Genomic DNA, 18469 nt, shown 5'->3' on the forward strand with positions numbered 1-18469 from the left:
ATCTTCAATGACACCTTCAGACCTTTCAATGAGTGTTCAATTCTATGGCAGTGTCTTGGGGTACATGAGTCACTGTTCCATCTCAGTTTCTCATTCAGAATACTACTTTTCCACAAACATTTTACGAGCTCCATGTACTCTGATTCAGTGGGTTGAAGGATATTCTGCTGTCATTGATTTATAGTAACTCCATGAAAATGACACAAAACATTTTGTGGATTTGTTTTTTAAAAACAAAATCATTTTTGCCAGTGGCAATGTTCCCATTTTTGTGTTGGCTCATGTAATTCTGACTTTCACTTGCTGCTTTGGCTCCTGACACTTGGCAACACTAGATCTTCAGTGCAGGGCATCTTTGGATCATTTAATAACAAAACTGGAAGGGAATTTGAATAGTCTTAACAATAACATTGCTTTACAAGGTACTTTCCCATAACTTTCCTCAACAAAGATGAATGTCTTAGTGCAGTAGGAACTTTTATTTTCATTTAGAGATAAAGAACCAAAGGGCAGAGAAGATAAATACCAGAGTTATTTAGAACTAGAACTAGAGTCTGATCTTGGCTTTGAGAGGCTCTTTACCGCAGCACAACACCTTTGCTCTAGAAACATATCTGGCCTGGCAGATCTACTCAGAGTCATGAAGCGTGGTGGGTAAAAAAGTTAAATAGCACCAATGACTTGATACAAGCAGTCGGTTGATGCTAATAGTTCAACAAGGAGCATCCATAAGGGAATTGATGACATTAATGAGGGCACATGACCTGGAGCTAAATATTGTTATACAAGAAACCAAGAATTTCCTTCCTAGCTATCCCCAATTTGGAACATGTGCTTCTTATTGGAATTGTTACGACTCTGAAATATGAATGTGCAATAACTCACTTCATCATTTAGTCTGAGCATTTCCTTTCAAATGTGTTTTATAACCATTTGTTTTTCTTATTTTGTTAACCTGTGTCTTTGGAGGAGACATAATTAATTTAAAGATGGTTATTTTTGCTTCCTTTTTATTTGGGGCAAATATTTGGGGGTTTTTGATGATTAATAGTTTTTTATGGTTAAATAATTTGGGAAAATAAATCTCCTTATTTTATACACAAGGGAAAGCATCTACAAGAATATCTAAATGTTTTATGGACATATATGATTAATGAGGGGAAAAGGTACGGGGTAGCACTAACGAAAACCTGAAAGGAGTAGGGCAAAGACTGTTGCAAGGAGGCTGGTTTCTGGGAAGTTGTACTGAGTTTTCAATGTCTTAATGAGTTTGCAAATAACAAAGGGAAACTTCTGTGATGGTGAAGACAGCATATGGAGGATATGCACAGTATTACAAAAAAGATTGTAGTCCTCAATCTAGTTCTGCTACTAATTAGCAATGCACCCCTGGTATGTCAACCCAAGTGAGTACAAGAAGTAGCAAGGTCATTTGGGAGTTAGCTCACCAACATTCTAGGCCCGGCTTTGAAGCAATCAGTGATTTTTTTGTTTTATTTTCTGTGTGTGCCAGTTGTACTAGATAGCTTTTGAGTTTTCTACCAGCAATATTTGTTATTCTCTTTGCTTTCTCCCCGTCCCCCCAGCAAAATTACTCAAGGAAATAAACCGGGTCGCTAAATACATAGTATCAGTTTCTGAAATATTTCTGCAAGGAATCTTGACAAGGATCTACCAGAATGAGTCAACATACAATAAACCCCTTATGGGGTTTATTCCCAAAACCCTTGCCCCGTTTGAATGATGATTTATCAGGCTTTAAGAAAAGTAAACATAAATCAAAACCTTGGGTAAAATCAATTTTTATTTTCTACAGAACTTCAACTATTAAGATCTTCAACTATTAAAAGGTGGAGAGGAGTAGGGGGGTAGGGAAGGTAGCTTATACCAATTAGACAAAATAGAGAACTAAAACAATTATTAAATGCTTATATATTCATGGCCAATATTACATGAATTATGAATGAACTATTAAAGACAAAGACTCAATCAACCATTTCTCTTTTCACTTTAAAATGTAAGGCATCAAACTTGAAAGGGCTAGAAGTATTTTATATGATGGAAACATACAAACAGATAAGTTTAGATAATATTTTTAAAGTGCTATCATCATTGTAACTTTAAGCAGATAAAACTTAACAGTTATTAGTAATATTGTTTACATTGTAGTTGTTTTGTCTAAATTCTAATTACAATAAAGCTAGGTCATGTTTTACTTTTTATCAAATAGTTTTTATAATTAGAGTGAGAGAAACAACAATATAAAATAGAAAAGCACTCAGAGGGAAAATTAGTGCCATATCCAAAAGTATTATTTCCGAAATGTATTTCAATGTCATATCTAAATTAACATATTTTATTAGTCTCCACAGTACTTCTATAAGATATTAGACTGTTTGTCTTGATATCCTTATTTTACACATGGAAAAACCAACATAGAATGTTTAGTAAGCTTTCCAAGGTCACATACTGTGTCAGGATAGCACTGGGAATAGAATTCAGCACTGTATTTTTCTTCTACACTCCAGTGCCTAACATAGTGTCCTTGAAAGAGTAAGTGCTCAATAAATAGTCATTGAATGAAAAAATCAATGGATAAAACATTCTGTTCTATGAAATCTAAAATAACTATTATATTTGCTCTCTATTCACTTACTCATTAAACTGAACAGGCTGGAGGAGTGGTTGAGCAACCTACTTCATCCACTGTCCCACCCACAAGTTTACACTGCTACATGAAGGGGCAAGACAGTATCATCTGGTCAGTCCTGAAATTACACACTTCCAGGTTGCCCCCACTCCCAGCCTCCATAAACTGTGTTATTAATCTGGTTCATTGTGACACTGACTTTTGTGGAATGAGTCAGGTTCAACGGTATCTGGCCGAGACCAACTTCTTCCACAAATCACTGAAAATCCATTGTTAATAGTGTGTGTATCGCTGATGCCTTAGCCTAATGATTTTTAGTAAAACTGTTCTATATCTTGGACCTAAAGAACCATAGTTAGTTGCAGTCCTTGAAAATAAATCACTTGGCTAGTATTGGCTCTGGCTCTCTCAGAGCTGAAAATATTTATAATGCTAGAAAGAATAACTCAATTTATTTCCTGAGTTAATTTGTCATAAGTTCAGTTGCAACTGTAAACATAATAAAGGTCACAGAGGCATGACTTTTAAAGTTGATAGAAAAATGTGGTAAAGAACATGAGTATTTATATCACTAGGAAGATGACAAAAACCATAATAGTCATTCCCAGTGGTGTGTCATCACCAAGTAGGTTGAAAATTGTCATTCATTTCATTGCCACTGATTGCCAATTACCTAAAAATCAGGTAAGACATCTAATGAAGGCACTGATGGTTAAAATGTCTTCCTTAAACTTTGATGGCATTCATAGTTTTACATTTTGAGAAAGAAACCATATTTAACTTCAAATAAAGAATGTATTAAAGTGAAACAAAAATATTCTTGCATCTGTCACCCAAATTTGATGATTGAACTAAAATTTTAACCAGGTAACATTTGCATTAGGGCACAGTCTGGAAAACTCTGAAAATTCCACATCTTATTTGCTTATGTTTTAAACAAATGATTCACCACACCTGCCTAATTTGATAGTTTATTTCCATTGGAGTTAATGCCCTAATTGTAATTCAAGACAAATCTTAGAGATAAGATTCATCAAACATTTATTCTCCGTCTTATCATGTCTAAAGTTCAGAGATATTTTGAACTCTAAGAGAGTATCACAAGGAACTTATAGCACTCATTGGTGCAATTGTTACCCATTCTTAGAGGATAGTCACAATTAAAATAGAAATAAGCATAAAAAAGTGAAAGTATTAAGCATCAACTTATTGGGTTAATTGAGTTTAGATACCCACATGACCCAAAAGAGACACTTTCATATAAGTTCCTGTACCCTTTACACTTAAGAGCGTAGTTTATGTTATCATTTAAAAATGAATATATTACTGGAGCCAGGAATTTTATTTTGTAATTGTGTCAATTATGTTTAAAAGACCATTATCAAGTAATTTTTAAATTAATTTGTGTAGAATCTTATAGTGAGTAGAAATAAAAAAATACAAGCTCCCCCCTCCCATAGCAACAAACACAGATTCTTGAGCATTAGACCCTTCACTATGCCTGTTTATCATTCAATCCCTTTGCCCACCCTTTCTCTCTACTCCAGGCAGAAGACTAAAATGTTTTCAAATAAATTCTATGTATTGCATGACTTCAATTGCCTGTGCCACTGTGGACAAAACAGAATATTCCATTTCCATAATCTTAAAGCACCTGTAAGGGTCATGCACGTGTATCTATTGTCCTTGTTGCTTCTGTCCTGGAGAATTTGGCTGGCCAGAGCTCTCTCCAGGGCGGTTTGCGGGAGTGACAGGAAACTGAAACCCATAGCCATTGTATCCATCCAAGTAGACACATTGGAAGAAACTGATGGGACCTATGGAATAGAGCATGATGATTTGTTAAAACAAGCAGAATGTGAGCAGGAACAGAGTTAAAGCACAGTGAGGCAGTATAGTGCAGCAGCTATGGTCACAGATTCTGCAGTCAGATAGTCTCCGCAGCTGACAACTTACTAAACTTCACTGTGTCTTGGATTCTTCATGTATAACACCAACACAACAGGAACCTCACAGAAATGTTGTAAAAATTAAATGAGTTAACATATACGAAGTACTTAAAGTCTTCCTGCTACCTTAGCTGTTGGACAGGCTGCAGAGAAGGATGGCAATAAGGCCCAGCCTGCATCAGGAGGAATGGTAGCATCAGTGCTAACAGTAGTAGAGCCCATCAATGACAGGCTTCCTTCCAGTGGAAACTTATCAGGTGTGGGTGCTGTTCCAACACCTTTATTTAATTAATGTTGAATAGCTATTAATGAAAATTTCATTATGGCTGCAAATTTTAGAGCTTACATGAAAGGCTTATGAATATAAGCTATAGAACTATTTTCATCTTCCTGTAAGGTTGTTCTATAGCCTGACATTCATGAGCCTCTTATGTATGTTTTGATGCAATAAATCTCCCAGCTGAACATAAAATATCTGATACCTTTTTACTAAAAAATATTAAATGATGTTTTATTTATTTATTTTTAATTAAAATTTTTATCTTGAGATAATAGTAGCTTTACATGCAATTGTAAGAAGTAATACAGAGAGATCCCATGTACCTTCACCCAGTTTCCCCCCAATGGTAATATCTTGTAAAACTATAGTACAGTATTCCAACCAGGAAATTGGCATTGATACAATTCATCCATCTTACTATGTTTTAATATTTATTTATGAAATAAGAGATTTCAAGTGTTCATGTGACATAGCCACAAATTATAATCAGTAAGTTAACAATTGGGAAAATGCTGCTGTATAAATCAGAAGCATGCTGAAATTGATTTATAATTCTTTCTCTTATGAACTTTACAATAACACCTAAAGTATCATAAGACTGCTTATTTCCCTATATTTCTCAGAACCTGATTATATAAAAGGTTATACTGAGTATCTCTCTTATCTGCTGCAGTAGTTGCAGTATCTAAGGCAGTATTTGGAACATAGCAAGCACTCAATATTTGATCAATGAATCAACTATTAATACAGAGTAGGAGGAATTTGCTATTATAAAGGATATTTTAGTAATTTCCTGCAGAAATGTAAGAAATATTGCACAACCCAGTGACATAATTTCCCCAGGTAAGTGTCTAGCTCTTTACCTTAAAAGCATTGTGTTGAACAAAATTTTCCTATTTCAGAAATTGTTTCCTTTAGTCTATCAAGCAATGATTTTATTTAATGCATACATGGATCCAAAATTTATTTCTTTACCATCTGAACAAATATGTCTAATTTGGAAGTACTAGAATAATGCAAATCTTGGACACTGAATTTTAGAATTGTGTATGGATACTGATTGTATTCTAAAATAAATGATCCCAAAGATTGGATATTAAGAGCCTAACATATATTCAGAAAAATCAAAAAGAAACTTGAATCTAGAAGTGAGTTTTCAAGCACCTGAATTGCTAAAACCTATTTCTACATTTTTCTACTTGATATAAAAAAGATTAGTATATCTCTTCAGCTGCCCTATTATAAAGAACACAGTAGCACACATTTAAGCATAGATTAGCTAGGCTACTCAGGGTCAGAACTGTGTACAATGGTTTGTGATAAATGCCACTTGAGCCATTACTAGTAATTCCTCTGTGTGCCTCTTGCCTGTCAGAAGAAGTAACAAAATTCTCTTTGAAATATAAAGGGCCCACTTTAATGTTATTTTTCTTGGTTATGCCAAAAATCTTTTTCTTCTAAAACTGAGATTCTTAACACAGTTGAAATTTATATGTAGCATGCTTAATATAGGATGATGTAATAGTTTGAATCTAATTATAAACTTACTTTTTTGCTTCTTTGTGGAAGATACATCTTCAGTTTCTTCTAATGGATACAAACAAATGAAAGTAAGTAACTTATACACTTATGGCTATTACATAAATATGTCTGGAACTAAGAATGTCTAAACCAAGAGCACAATATGAAAGAAACAGGAGTTTCTTACCCTCCTTATAGTACACTCTAGTACATTTGTTTTCAAATTCTATTCAGACTTTCACTATAAAATTTAACAGGCAAGAGCCAGAGATAGAAGAGGAGCCAATGAAAGAAGATTGTATGCTACAGGCAATTGTTTAATTAGGAAAATTGGCCCAGATGTTTTAGATGTTGACAAATTAGGACTAGCTGAAATACATTTCTTTCTTGAAAAGTGGTCTTTGATGCTCAGAGTTACAAGATAGTGAAATATGGTGAGGGTGGGATCTGGCTATGAGATAAACATTTTAATCAAAACGATTTCTGATTTGTGAGAGACATATGTTTTTAGTGATCATCCTTGCCAAGGAAGAATAGCAGTAGATCAGTACCCTGTACCCTTTTCTTTTCACATATGACTCAAAGACTTTTTTTTTTTTTGGCTTTAGTGATATACACCATGTGTTTATTTAGTGATCGATAATTTCAGTCATCCATCTGAGTCCCTTTTTTCAGAGTATAAATTCTTAACCGGTGTGCATGAATGGACTTTTGGGGTTTTTCTGTAAAACCCTGAAATGATAAGAAAAAGTGTATGTGTGTGTGTGTGTTGCATAGAGAGTTAGGTTTATAGATTTTATCAAATTTTTCAATGGTTTCTACAGCCTTCCCCCTCAAAGTGTGATCTATGTGTCAGTAGTTTTACCATCATTAGGTTTCAACACAGACATTTCATTTTAACAAGACCTACAGGTTATCTGTAAATGCATCAAAGTTTTCTAAGCACTGGTCTAGCAGTCAAAAACATATTAAGGGTTACTATTATTAATGATTCAATTATTTTAAAAATCTAAAAATTCGGTTATCAGAAAAGCAATTGATAATATGATAATGCAAGTATAAATCTCAACTTTTATTGCACAGGACTTAGGTACCCATTCTCTTGAGTCTTTTCTCAAAGCACTGTGTTCCACGTGGTTAGTTAATTTTGGGCACTGTCACAGAACTTATACACTGATGGCCAGAACAACCCTTAAGCAAATTCTTTTTGTCTGCAGACAAGTTTGGAAGTGGAATAGAAAATACTTATATTATACCAAATCCAAACTAGGAAGCCTGGAATCCTTCAGAAAACAAAACAAAACGAAACAAAAAAATTTTTAAAATCCAGAGTTAGTTCAAATTCTCATCTTACATATGAAGAAATTTTGTTCTGGAAAGACTTGATCAAGACCACACATCTGGAGGTAGCAGGTTTTTCTAAGTGTCTATCCTTCATTTTGGGCGGCTGAGTCCTGTCTTCATTTTCTTTTCCTTGCCTTCGATTCTCTTCCCTTCCCTTCCTTCCTTCCCTCTTTTCTTTTTATCTCCCTTCCTTCTTTCTTTCCCTATGATAGTGCTGTGACGATCTCATTTTTTCAAAATGAGGTAACATCTCATTTTTTCTCAATAAGAACATGACATCCTTAATCCTTGATGAAATGATAATTTTGAAGCATTGCTCCTGCAGATTGGCCAATAAATGCATCTGATAATTACTTGTAAATAAATCAATGCCCAACTAGTGTCATCAATATGTGAAAAGCTACATATTTTCTAGATAATGTAAAAATGCTTTTTGTTTTAAAAAAATAAATCTACCATATAAACATTGCCTGGAAAAGTTGAGGACTAGATCAACAACAGTGAAATAAAAAAAGACAGACTAAACTTTACAGCCTTGAGAGAAACTTGCAAATGAATCAAAGACAGCAAACTCACCTTTAGCTTTCTTCGTAGATGGTACATCTTCAGACTCTTCTTCTAGGGTGTAGAAAAAGGACACATAAAATCACAGTCTATTTACCAGTTTTCTCAAAGAGGAAATATTGTATTTAAAGGATTACTAAGAGTTAAAAGATCCCTTGTGACTATAAACTCAACATCTAGTGTCTCCATAAACAAGAACTTTCTGACAGAAAAGGCACTTCTCTGACTTGGAGAGAGGATGTGAAGGCATGGATGCTGTGCTCTGTTGCGGTCAGCAGCTTGCAGTGATCTCTCTCACCCCAAAATGTGTCCCTCCTACTCTGACACCTGAATCTCCTTCCAAAAACCATAATCAGTCTTGGAATTTGAGATAAATAGATTCACACACACAGGCTAGATGAAGAAGAAAATATCCACCCACATAATTAGCAGGTAGATGAGAAGATTTTAGCTTTCCTCACAATACTAAAAAGCCCAGAAGTATACCTATACGTATACACGGATCAATTTATCTTTGACAAAGGTACCAAGAATACACAATGGAGAAAAGATAATCTCTTCACTAAATGGTGCTGGGAAAACTGGATATCTACATGCAAGAAAACAAAATTCGATCTTTATTTTCCACCTCACAAAAATCAACACAAGGTGGATTAAAACACTTAAAGTAAGCCCTGAAGCCATAAAACTTCTACAAGACAACAAAGGGAAAAAGCTCCTTGACATTGGTTTTGGCAATGATTTTACAAATATAACACCAACAGCACAGGCAACAAAAGCAAAAATAAAAAAGTGGGATTATACCAGACTAAGAAGTTTCTGCACAGCAAAGGAAACAATCAACAAAATGAAAAGACAATGTATAGAACTGGAGAAAATATTTGCAAACCATATATCCAGTAGGGAGCTAATATCCAAAATATTATTATATATTGAAATTCATACAACTCAATAGCAGTAAACAACCCAAGTAAAAAAGGGGCAAAGGATCTGAATAGACACTTTTCCAAAGAACACATACAAGTGGCAAAACATGTACATGAAAGTGACCCAGTATTACTAATTATCATGGAAGTGAAATAAAAACAACACTGAGGTATCATCTCACATCTTTTAGGATGTCTCATCAAAAAGTCAAATGGCAAGTGTTGGTGAGGACTGGGAAAAAGGGGAACCCTTGTACACCGTTGGTGGGAATGTAAATTACTACAGCCATTGCTGAAAGCAGTATGGAGGTTTCTCAAAAAATTAAAAATAGCACTACCATATGATCCAGCAATCCCACTTCTGGGTATATATCCGAGTGTATATCAAGTACATTGCATGCTCGAAATTTTCTATGAGAGTAGATCTTAAGCATTCTCACCACACTCACACAAAACTGGTAACTATGTGAGGTGAAGCATATGTTAATTAGCTTGATTTTGGTAATCTTTTCACAGTGTATGTGTATTTCAAAACATCACACTGAATACCTTAAATACATACAATTTTTATTTGTCAATTTATCAATAAAACTCGGGCAAAAACAACACCAAACTGGAACTATAGCTCCATACTCATATATAATTATTCTTAAGTTGTATCATGTAAATTGCTTGGGCTTTTGTGCATTCAACTTACAGGCACATACTGGAATAACGTGGAAGTAATTTTAAGTCAGAGATATTTCTAACACAATATAATCAAATGATCTTTTAATTTTTATTCCAAAATTTTAGCTCTTGTAATTATCTGAATGAGGGTCAGTTTTGTATTACTTATTTAGATTTTGCATACCAGCTATTCACCAATAAATAGAAAAGAAGTAAAATAAGTCAGGATGCACATTTTCTCTAACAGGAAAGAAATGTGACCTTTATGGAGAAATGTTATTATGTAAAAGAAAAAAATGGGTAAAAGAACAAAATTACTAGCTTTTATTTACAGTGGATTATTAAAATTTCTATATGATCAGTTTTCAATATGTAAATACAGGCTTAATTAAATACAGGATGAAATGACAATGGTCATAAACTGCCTAATCAAAAGCAATAAATAAAGGAAAAGAATCATATTAATGGTTACATGATGTTTTGAAATAACTTAATATCTATAGTTAAAAATGATGTCAGAGTTCTTAATGAATCAAATAATATCTTAATTGTGTACTAAGAGTCCGCTAATTTCTATGGAAGATCTGTATAAAAATGAAATGAGGCAAGGCCCTTGTCCACAAGGTAACAGAACACTCAAAACTATGACATATCCCTGGAGAAATATATATGAGTAGAATGAAAATCTTAGTGTCTTCAAATTCTGTATTCTAACCCAGCATCAACTAACTGGCTATGTAATAAAAGCTTGCAAGAACTGAGTCACATGTCAATCGCTCAGGCTAACTGGAAGGAGGACAGAAACACAAGAAGGTAAACTGCAAGCCTAGGAGAGTCGCTATAGAAATGCAATCTCTGTGTAAGCGACTTAGCAACAAAAATTTACTGAACTAGGAATAATTCACTTCAATTGCCACTGTTCAGAATTCAAAAAAGGAATAAGGTACTTACAGTCCATTTACTTTTACAACTGGCATATTGATTGAGTGAGTGGTAGTTTTGATAAAACAAATTCTTAACTCTGAAAAGGTATAATCACTACAGTGAAAGAAGTATCAAAATGTGCCAGTGGATTTTAAAGAGTGACCTGCTTTTTCAGGAGGGCGAGTCAAGAATATGTTTTATGAAGGAAGTCAAATTTGAAATAGCTCTTATAATATTTTGACATGAGATAGCAAGTTTAAAATAAAGGCAACAATATGGAGAAAGACTAGAGTCAGCAAAAAACAGAGGATATTTGGGAAGCACAGAGAATGTTCCAGCAACACTGAATAAGATTACCATTGGAATGTCTTAAACATCGGGCTGGGTAGTCTCAACTGAATTTCATAGTTGGTGACGGTTACTCAAGAGAGAAATAATATCTTAGATGTACTTTGTAAAAATAAATGAGAATAGAACATGAGAGAATGGATTCAGAGAAAAATTGAGAAAGTATTTTAATAGTCAACATAGAAACAATGGTTTCTGCAACTAGGAGTCATTGAAGGAGTTCAATATAAATAAGGCTTTGCAGGGTGAGTAAAATGCAATTAATTAAAGGTAAGTGCAAGAGATTAATATAATAAGTGATATTACAATGCATTATTGAGTTTGGAGGAAGATAGTGGTGCCACCTTCAGGCACAAGGAAATCCCAAGGAGGCACTGAGTAGCTGGGGATTATGAAAAGTTAAGTTTTCTGTGAGTTGGATTGTGGTGGTGTGCTGGTCATGCAGTTGCAAATGTTAGCAGTAAGACTGAGAAAGCAAGATGTATGGGAACATTCAGAAGTGATGTGTATTGAGTAATGGGCAAAACTGGGTGATATGTGAAATCATCACTTTTAATGATGGCAATAATAGTTAATATTTCTTAACACTTACCACTTGCTGATCCCTGTTAAGTTATTTCACACGTGTTAGCATATTGAATCCTGACAACAACACTATGGGGCAGGTGCCCTTATACTGAATCCCCTGTAGAGATGGAGCAGAGAGGGTTAAGTGCTACCCAAGGATACAGAACTAGTGAGTGGCAGAGCCAGAACTTGAACCTGAAACTGCCTGTGTCAGGGCTTATTGAATAAGGATTTATATTTACTTCACAAACAGTAGACCTGTTACATGTCAGCCATTGTTCTAAACACTTCATAAACAGTAACCCATTTCATCTCAGCAAATATGTGAGGAAGATAATATTGCTGTTCCCATTTTACAGGTGGCACAATTGAACGCCAGAGAGACTCAAAGTCACAGAGCTAGTAAATGAAAGAACCAAGATGCAGACTCAGGCATTCTGGTTCCACAGACTGTGCTGTTAATCAGTATGACATCTCACGTCTTGCGGATGGACTTCTAAAACCAGTTCTCTCTGATTCTTGTACCCATGCAGTATATTGCCTAACACATATCTGCTAAGAATCTCTGACAGACTCAAATTATGTGGGCAGCTCACTTGTGCACAGCAGAGATGAAGGAGGGACCAACCCCTTTGAATGAAAGAGGATGCTGTGTCCCTCTGCACTTCCAACAATCTCGTCTCCTTCAGAAGGGATGAATAGAAGAGCTACTTAGTTGTCTTTGACAATGACAACAAAGAGGTAAGCATAATATCTGTTCTGTTTGCCTTTCCACTATAACTGATTTTGGCTATTATATTCCAAACAATTAAGGATAAAACTGTACTGGCTTGACTTTCAAATTGCAGACTTCATTCTTTACTTACATGGAAACTTATATTCCAAAGGAACCACAGACATCAGTGAATCTATCCCCCATCCAAAGCAGTTGTTCCCACTATAACAGTCATGAACAGATGGGACATCTTTTCTGTGTGACCACCATTTCAATCTTTTAAACATACTGATGTCAAAGACTGGGTTTTGTATAACTTTCTTTACTTATTGAACTGGGGCTACAGACACAGGGGTTCTTAAATATCTTTTACTTTATAAAACAAAACAAAGATCATGATAGAGAGGCCTAAATTTTGTGTTTTTCCAAGTAATGCCTACATCTTCTCATTAACTGAGGGAATTTCTCCTCTGTCTCAATTCCACAATCTGCCTCATTTCACTTAAGTGTCTTTTTCAATACTTAAAAAAGTTATTATGTGATCAAATGTAAAACCCTGAAAGAGTCAGAAATTCTCTCTACCCTTTGCCTGAAAGTTTTTGCTGATGTCTAAGCCCAGTCTGCAGCCACAAGTTAAAAAGAGTTTCAGGGCAGGTGAGATCTTTAAAAAGGCTCAGGTGTCAGGTCTTCGCCCCACAGAGTCAAGCTTGCTTTGGCTCTGTGAGGCTGAAGATGAAATGGTTTACAGAGCCAATATGTTGGCACTAAGGATAATGTATATATACTGTATAGCATAATTGTGGACTCTAATTAAAATTTGGCTGAGAGGAATTCCAGTGACATAAGGAAATGTGGAGTCTAGCCTCAGTACGAACAGTAGGTATGCTATATAATTATGTGTATTTTTAATTACATGGGCTTGCAATATGAATTCACAAATGTTACACTAAAAGTGACAGATTTCTCATTTTCCACAAGCAAGCTTATCTTGGTGCCATTTTTTTATTCTCTAGAACGGTGATTCTCAAATTTTTCTTCACAGAAACTCTTTACAGTCTTAAAAGAATACTGAGAACTCCATTTGTTTATATGGGTTATATCTATTGATAATTATCATAATAGAAATTAAGACAGACTTTTTTTAAAGACAAGAATCTCAAGCACGTATTTCCTTAGTAGTCAGAGCAATAATGTCCTTATCTGTAATTTAGCCTCTGGAGAACTGTACTGTACCCTCATGAGAATATGAGAGTAAAAAAGGTAAATGGTGATGTAGTATTAAAATATGAAGTGTTTTAACCTCACAGATCACCTGAAAAGGACCTTGAGGACCCCAGAGATCTGCAGACCATACTTTGAGAAATACTACTCTATGTAAAGAATTCTATTTTTGTGAAATAGCCAACATGTTACAAACAATATTAATGATGATGATTAAAAATAAACTTGTTGAAAGAAAAGTTTATTATTTAAAAAAGTAGGTTTACTAGGCATTTAAGCCAATATCAGGTCAAAGTATTTTAGAAAACAAGAAAGTACATGTTACTTCTTGAGAGGAAACACACATTGTTTCTCTGACACATAAACATAAGTAAAGCAATGCAAAATATAAGCAAGAACACAGACAAAGCAAAACTCCATTCCTCGAAGTAGTAACTATTACAGAGGAAAAGCTTGGCTGTAGTTCTGCCTTACCTGATACATTTTGTGGGGAAAATATTATATATAATATCAATTATCTTCCAATTAACTAATACTAACTTTGCATTAGAAGAAAAGTTTTAAATTTACGTGAAATGTACAATGAAAATAAAATTTTGGGTATTAGGAACAAATATCAATTTCTTAAACTATTTTAAAACCATCATTCCTACATTTGCATAACGAATAGATTTAATACTACTATCATATATATGCAGATTAATTCACAGTGTTTTCATAGTTGGTTGGAATCTTCATTTCTTCTTCATATAAAGGATGTAAATCATCACACGTATTTTGCGATGTAGCCTATGCGTTTATAATATAAAAAGGGAAAATTTAAACACATTTTAAATGATTACAGTCTTAATTTTACAGTCAACGTGAAGATTACCTTGAGGTTTTCCTGTAATTTATTCATTTAAGAAATAGTTACTTTTCAGCAACACCAATGCTATGGATTGAATGCCCCTCCCCCCCCAAAAAACAAATGCCACCAAGATCATTGAAGCTTGATTCCCACTGTTAACTGTTTGTTAACTGTTAAGAGGATGGGAAATCTTATTACGTAATTGAAAGGTGGGGTCTTGAAGAGGTCATTACATTGTAAGGTATATGCCCTTGTGAATGGATTGACCCATTCATGGAGTAATGGTGTGGTTCTGATGGCTTTAAAAGGAGAGCAAGTGGGAAACTCTGCTTTCTCTTGCTTAGGCCATTCACCATGTGATACTGTGTCACCATAGAGTTATCACCAGGAAAAAGCTTTCACCAGAGGCGCCCCCTGATCTGTGGACTTCCCAGCCTACAAGCTGTAAGAAATAAATTTAATTTCTTTATACATTACCCAGTTTTAGGTAATCTGTTATAGGTGACAGAAACAGACTATTATAAATAAGAACTAAAGTGGACTCTTTTTCTGTGCCAGGTACTCTACTAGGTGGTACTTTACATGTATGTTTTTACTTGTCTTATCAATATAATATGGAGAAAATCCCCATTTTACAAGAAAACTTGGAGACTCAGAGGATTTAAAAAAAGATCTTCCCTGAAGCAACACATTTTTAAATGTGTTGGAAGAAGGCATGAAGCTAATTTTCCTCAATTTCTAAACCCTACTCTTTCCACTAAACTATTTTATCTCTACTTGCAAAGCACTTGTTATGTGCCCTGAAGGAACCAAAAGGAAATAAGATGCTACCTAGAAGTAATTTACAATCAAATAGAGAAAATAGACAAGTGCCCAAACAAGTGTAAGATAGTATGGGCTACAAGGTAGTATATGATGACTGGCAAAATAAGAGTGAGATGTTTTCAGGGGTGAAATGGGGTGAAATGGTCACTTCTTATGTAATCAAAGAAATTTTTATGTAAGCTATTCATTGGAGATGGACTTTGAGAGATTATAAGGAATTGGATTATTCAGAGGGAAGAAGAATATTCCAGGAAAAGAGAATGACAGGACCAAAGTTTAGGATGCAAGAATATTAGGAACATGGAACATTCAATTGGGTTGTCACCTACAGGTATAAGATGATACAAAAAAAGATTTAAAATGTAGTTTAGGGCTGGATTACAGAGGCTCTAGACCTTCAGGCTAAGAAATTTAAGACTTATTCTAAATTTGCAATAAAGAAATACTGAATATTTCTTATATAAATGCCCTAATCAATTTGAAGTTTTGGAAAACTTAATCAGTTTGTAGAAACAAAAAGGAAGAATGATAGAAATCAGAAAGGGGCCTGTTGGAAAGTGACTGCAATGATTCAGAGGAGAAAATAGTAAAAGCCAACATGACTTGACACCTGAATTAGGGTCAGAGAAAAGGAATAGTGAGTAGTCAAAGTAGTATTTGAAGTTTTATGTCTAAATGATTGAAGAGTGGAAATCAGGTGGCGATAGGGGAATTTTCTTTGGGGATTTGGAGAAGGTGGAGGGATAAGTGAAAGACAAAGGGTGCATTAGAAAGGTCAGTTGTAAACTGGTGCAGACAATGCGTGAAGTTGGGAGCAGAGAACATGGAACCAGAGCTGAGAAGAAAGGTTAGGCTTCCAAACAATTTGAGGTCTTATCTGCAAAGAGGCAGAGAGCAAGGCTGGATGACCCCACTGAGGACGAGTGCAGAAGAGTAGAAAAGAGCTGAAGATGGGAGAATTCAGCCTCTGGGGAAAAGCAGCAGAAGCCCCAAATTGAGGAAATAGACTGAAGAGTCCGACATTATGAAAGCCAAGAGAGGGAACCATTTCAGCAAGGGTGAGGGACCCATAATGTGAAAGGCACCGGAGAGGTTAAGAACAGGGAAGAAGGGAGAAGAGGTAATTAGGCTTTGCAATTTGGAGGTACATGTTGAACTTTAAGTGAGGCATTTGAGGAGGATGTTGGGGGGCAATATCCATGTTTTAAAGAATTAAAGCTGAAGAAGTGGTGAGGACTTGGGAGATTTATTTCAGAAGCATGGTTCTAAATGAAAGCAGAGCAAAAGTGCAGCAGCTCTAGGAAGCAGAAAGGGCAAGGGCAATTTTATACAAACGAATCATCTGAACATATTCGTCAGCAGAGGGAGGAGGATCCCTTGGAGTGAGAACTGAAGATTTATGAGCACGGATGAGGAGGGGTGAGAAAGGGTGGAGTAAAGGAGGAACGTGGAATGAGAAAACTTGGGAAAAGCAAAGCTTCTTCATCTGAGAATGGGAGGGTGATAGTGGGTTGGTACTATGGGAAGCACAAAGAGGTAGTAATTTGGTGAGAAGGCAAATTTTAAAAAATCTACATTAATGTTATAGACTATTAATTTTGATTTTCTCCTTTTTAAAAATAAAATTTTTTCTTTGTAGTGTTCAGTCTGCTCTGCATCCTCTTAGTGAACATGATAAATAAATAAAAACTACCTAAATAATGAATGGATGTGTACCAGCACAGTTACTGCATGTGTATCTCTACTAGCAGTCTGCTCTGATTTGTGCAGTTTCAAATCTCATAGGTAAGCATCTGGGATCTTCAGGCACAGACACGAAAGAAACTTAGCGTAGATTTTTGTATTCTTCTTCCCTCCTCTTTATCAAATTCACTGCATCACTTTGTGTCTGTAGAGATACCCAAGGCTCCAAATTACTTTCTCAATTGACTGACTGAATTGTTTGTAAATAGTTTAATATAAGATTACATTTTAGGAGTTTACATTTTCGCAAGAAATCTTGAGAATGCAAGGTAGGTCAAAGCGACAGTCAGCAGCCAGTTTATTTTAGTCCTCAGGTGTGAGAGGCTCCTTCTATACGTGCCATTATTTAAAATGATCATGAGATTTAAAAAAAAATAAATGCTACACTGAGCAATATCCACAGAATTCTTGAAATTGACCCCAGGGAATAATAAAGTATGCAGAGACAGTTCACATTTGGAATTTTGCACACAGCAGACAGTGAAGCCAAGAGTGTTCAATAAACGTATGCAACCCTCTCTGAGTGTCTGTCCTGTCACTCTGAGGATAAAACACGACCGTCTCGAGGGCAGTGTCAGAATGACTTAACATCACTCATAAACGATTGAGGCCACATTGCTGGGACCTAAAGACTAATAATGAACAATGACAAACATTTCACCAAATATGCTTTTTACACAGACTTTCTCAGGGTTCTAGCAAAAGGGGTGATCAGAGTGGTGAATACACCAGCTGGTACCTATTTAGAAGACTTTAACCAAAAGCAGCTGCTCCATTTTTTTTTCTCTCCTGAAACAAATCTCTATGAATTTAATCATACTTGATCTAAAAAGCAAGAGTTTTAAAAATTCAAATGAAATTTTCTTTCTTCTTATTATTTCATTTCATAGTTTTATCCATTTTGACTCCAAAGCTTAATAACTGAAATCCATGCCTGGCTAGAGAAGTGACCCATTGTCCTGTTATAGTCGTCACCATATCCTCATCATTGCAGACACCAGTTGATAATCACTCATGCACTAATTCTTATTCATGCACCCAACTATTTCATCTTATTTGATTGGCCTAAATTCCTATGAAGTATATATTTTTATAATCCAAAATTTTAAAATAAGACTGCCAAAGCACAGATATATTAAGTAATTTTCCCAAGTTTATACAGTTTTTAAGTTGAATTGGAACCAAGTACCTCTAAAGCTAGTTTCCCTGGTATCAATCACTACTGTATACCGTTTGTATTTCTACCATGAATTTGGTGCTAATTTATTTTGAACAAAAACTACCTTAACATTACTGTTTATCGACATTCCATTCCAGCAAGTGACCTCCAACAAAACAGAAGTCATAAAACAATCATTTGTGTGTGTGCATTT

At 35.1% G+C, this 18469-nt stretch overlaps 1 protein-coding gene across 15 annotated transcripts in view; it reads right to left on the bottom strand.

The window, feature by feature from the left end:
- Nucleotides 1-1786: 1786 nt before the first annotated feature.
- The window catches only part of TRDN (triadin), a 387419-nt gene continuing 370736 nt past the window's right edge, over nt 1787-18469 (bottom strand). For all 15 annotated transcript variants that reach the window (XM_063096118.1, XM_063096115.1, XM_063096120.1 and 12 more), the window contains 3 exons: nt 8321-8362; nt 6428-6466; nt 1787-4467 (listed from right to left, as the gene is read on the bottom strand). In XM_063096118.1, coding sequence (XP_062952188.1) covers nt 4328-4467; nt 6428-6466; nt 8321-8362 — 221 coding nt within the window. In that variant the 3' untranslated portion in view covers nt 1787-4327. The remainder of the gene's footprint in view (nt 4468-6427; nt 6467-8320; nt 8363-18469) is intronic.

The sequence above is a fragment of the Cynocephalus volans genome, chromosome 5 (assembly GCF_027409185.1).
Source record: "Cynocephalus volans isolate mCynVol1 chromosome 5, mCynVol1.pri, whole genome shotgun sequence".
Taxonomy (NCBI): domain Eukaryota; kingdom Metazoa; phylum Chordata; class Mammalia; order Dermoptera; family Cynocephalidae; genus Cynocephalus; species Cynocephalus volans.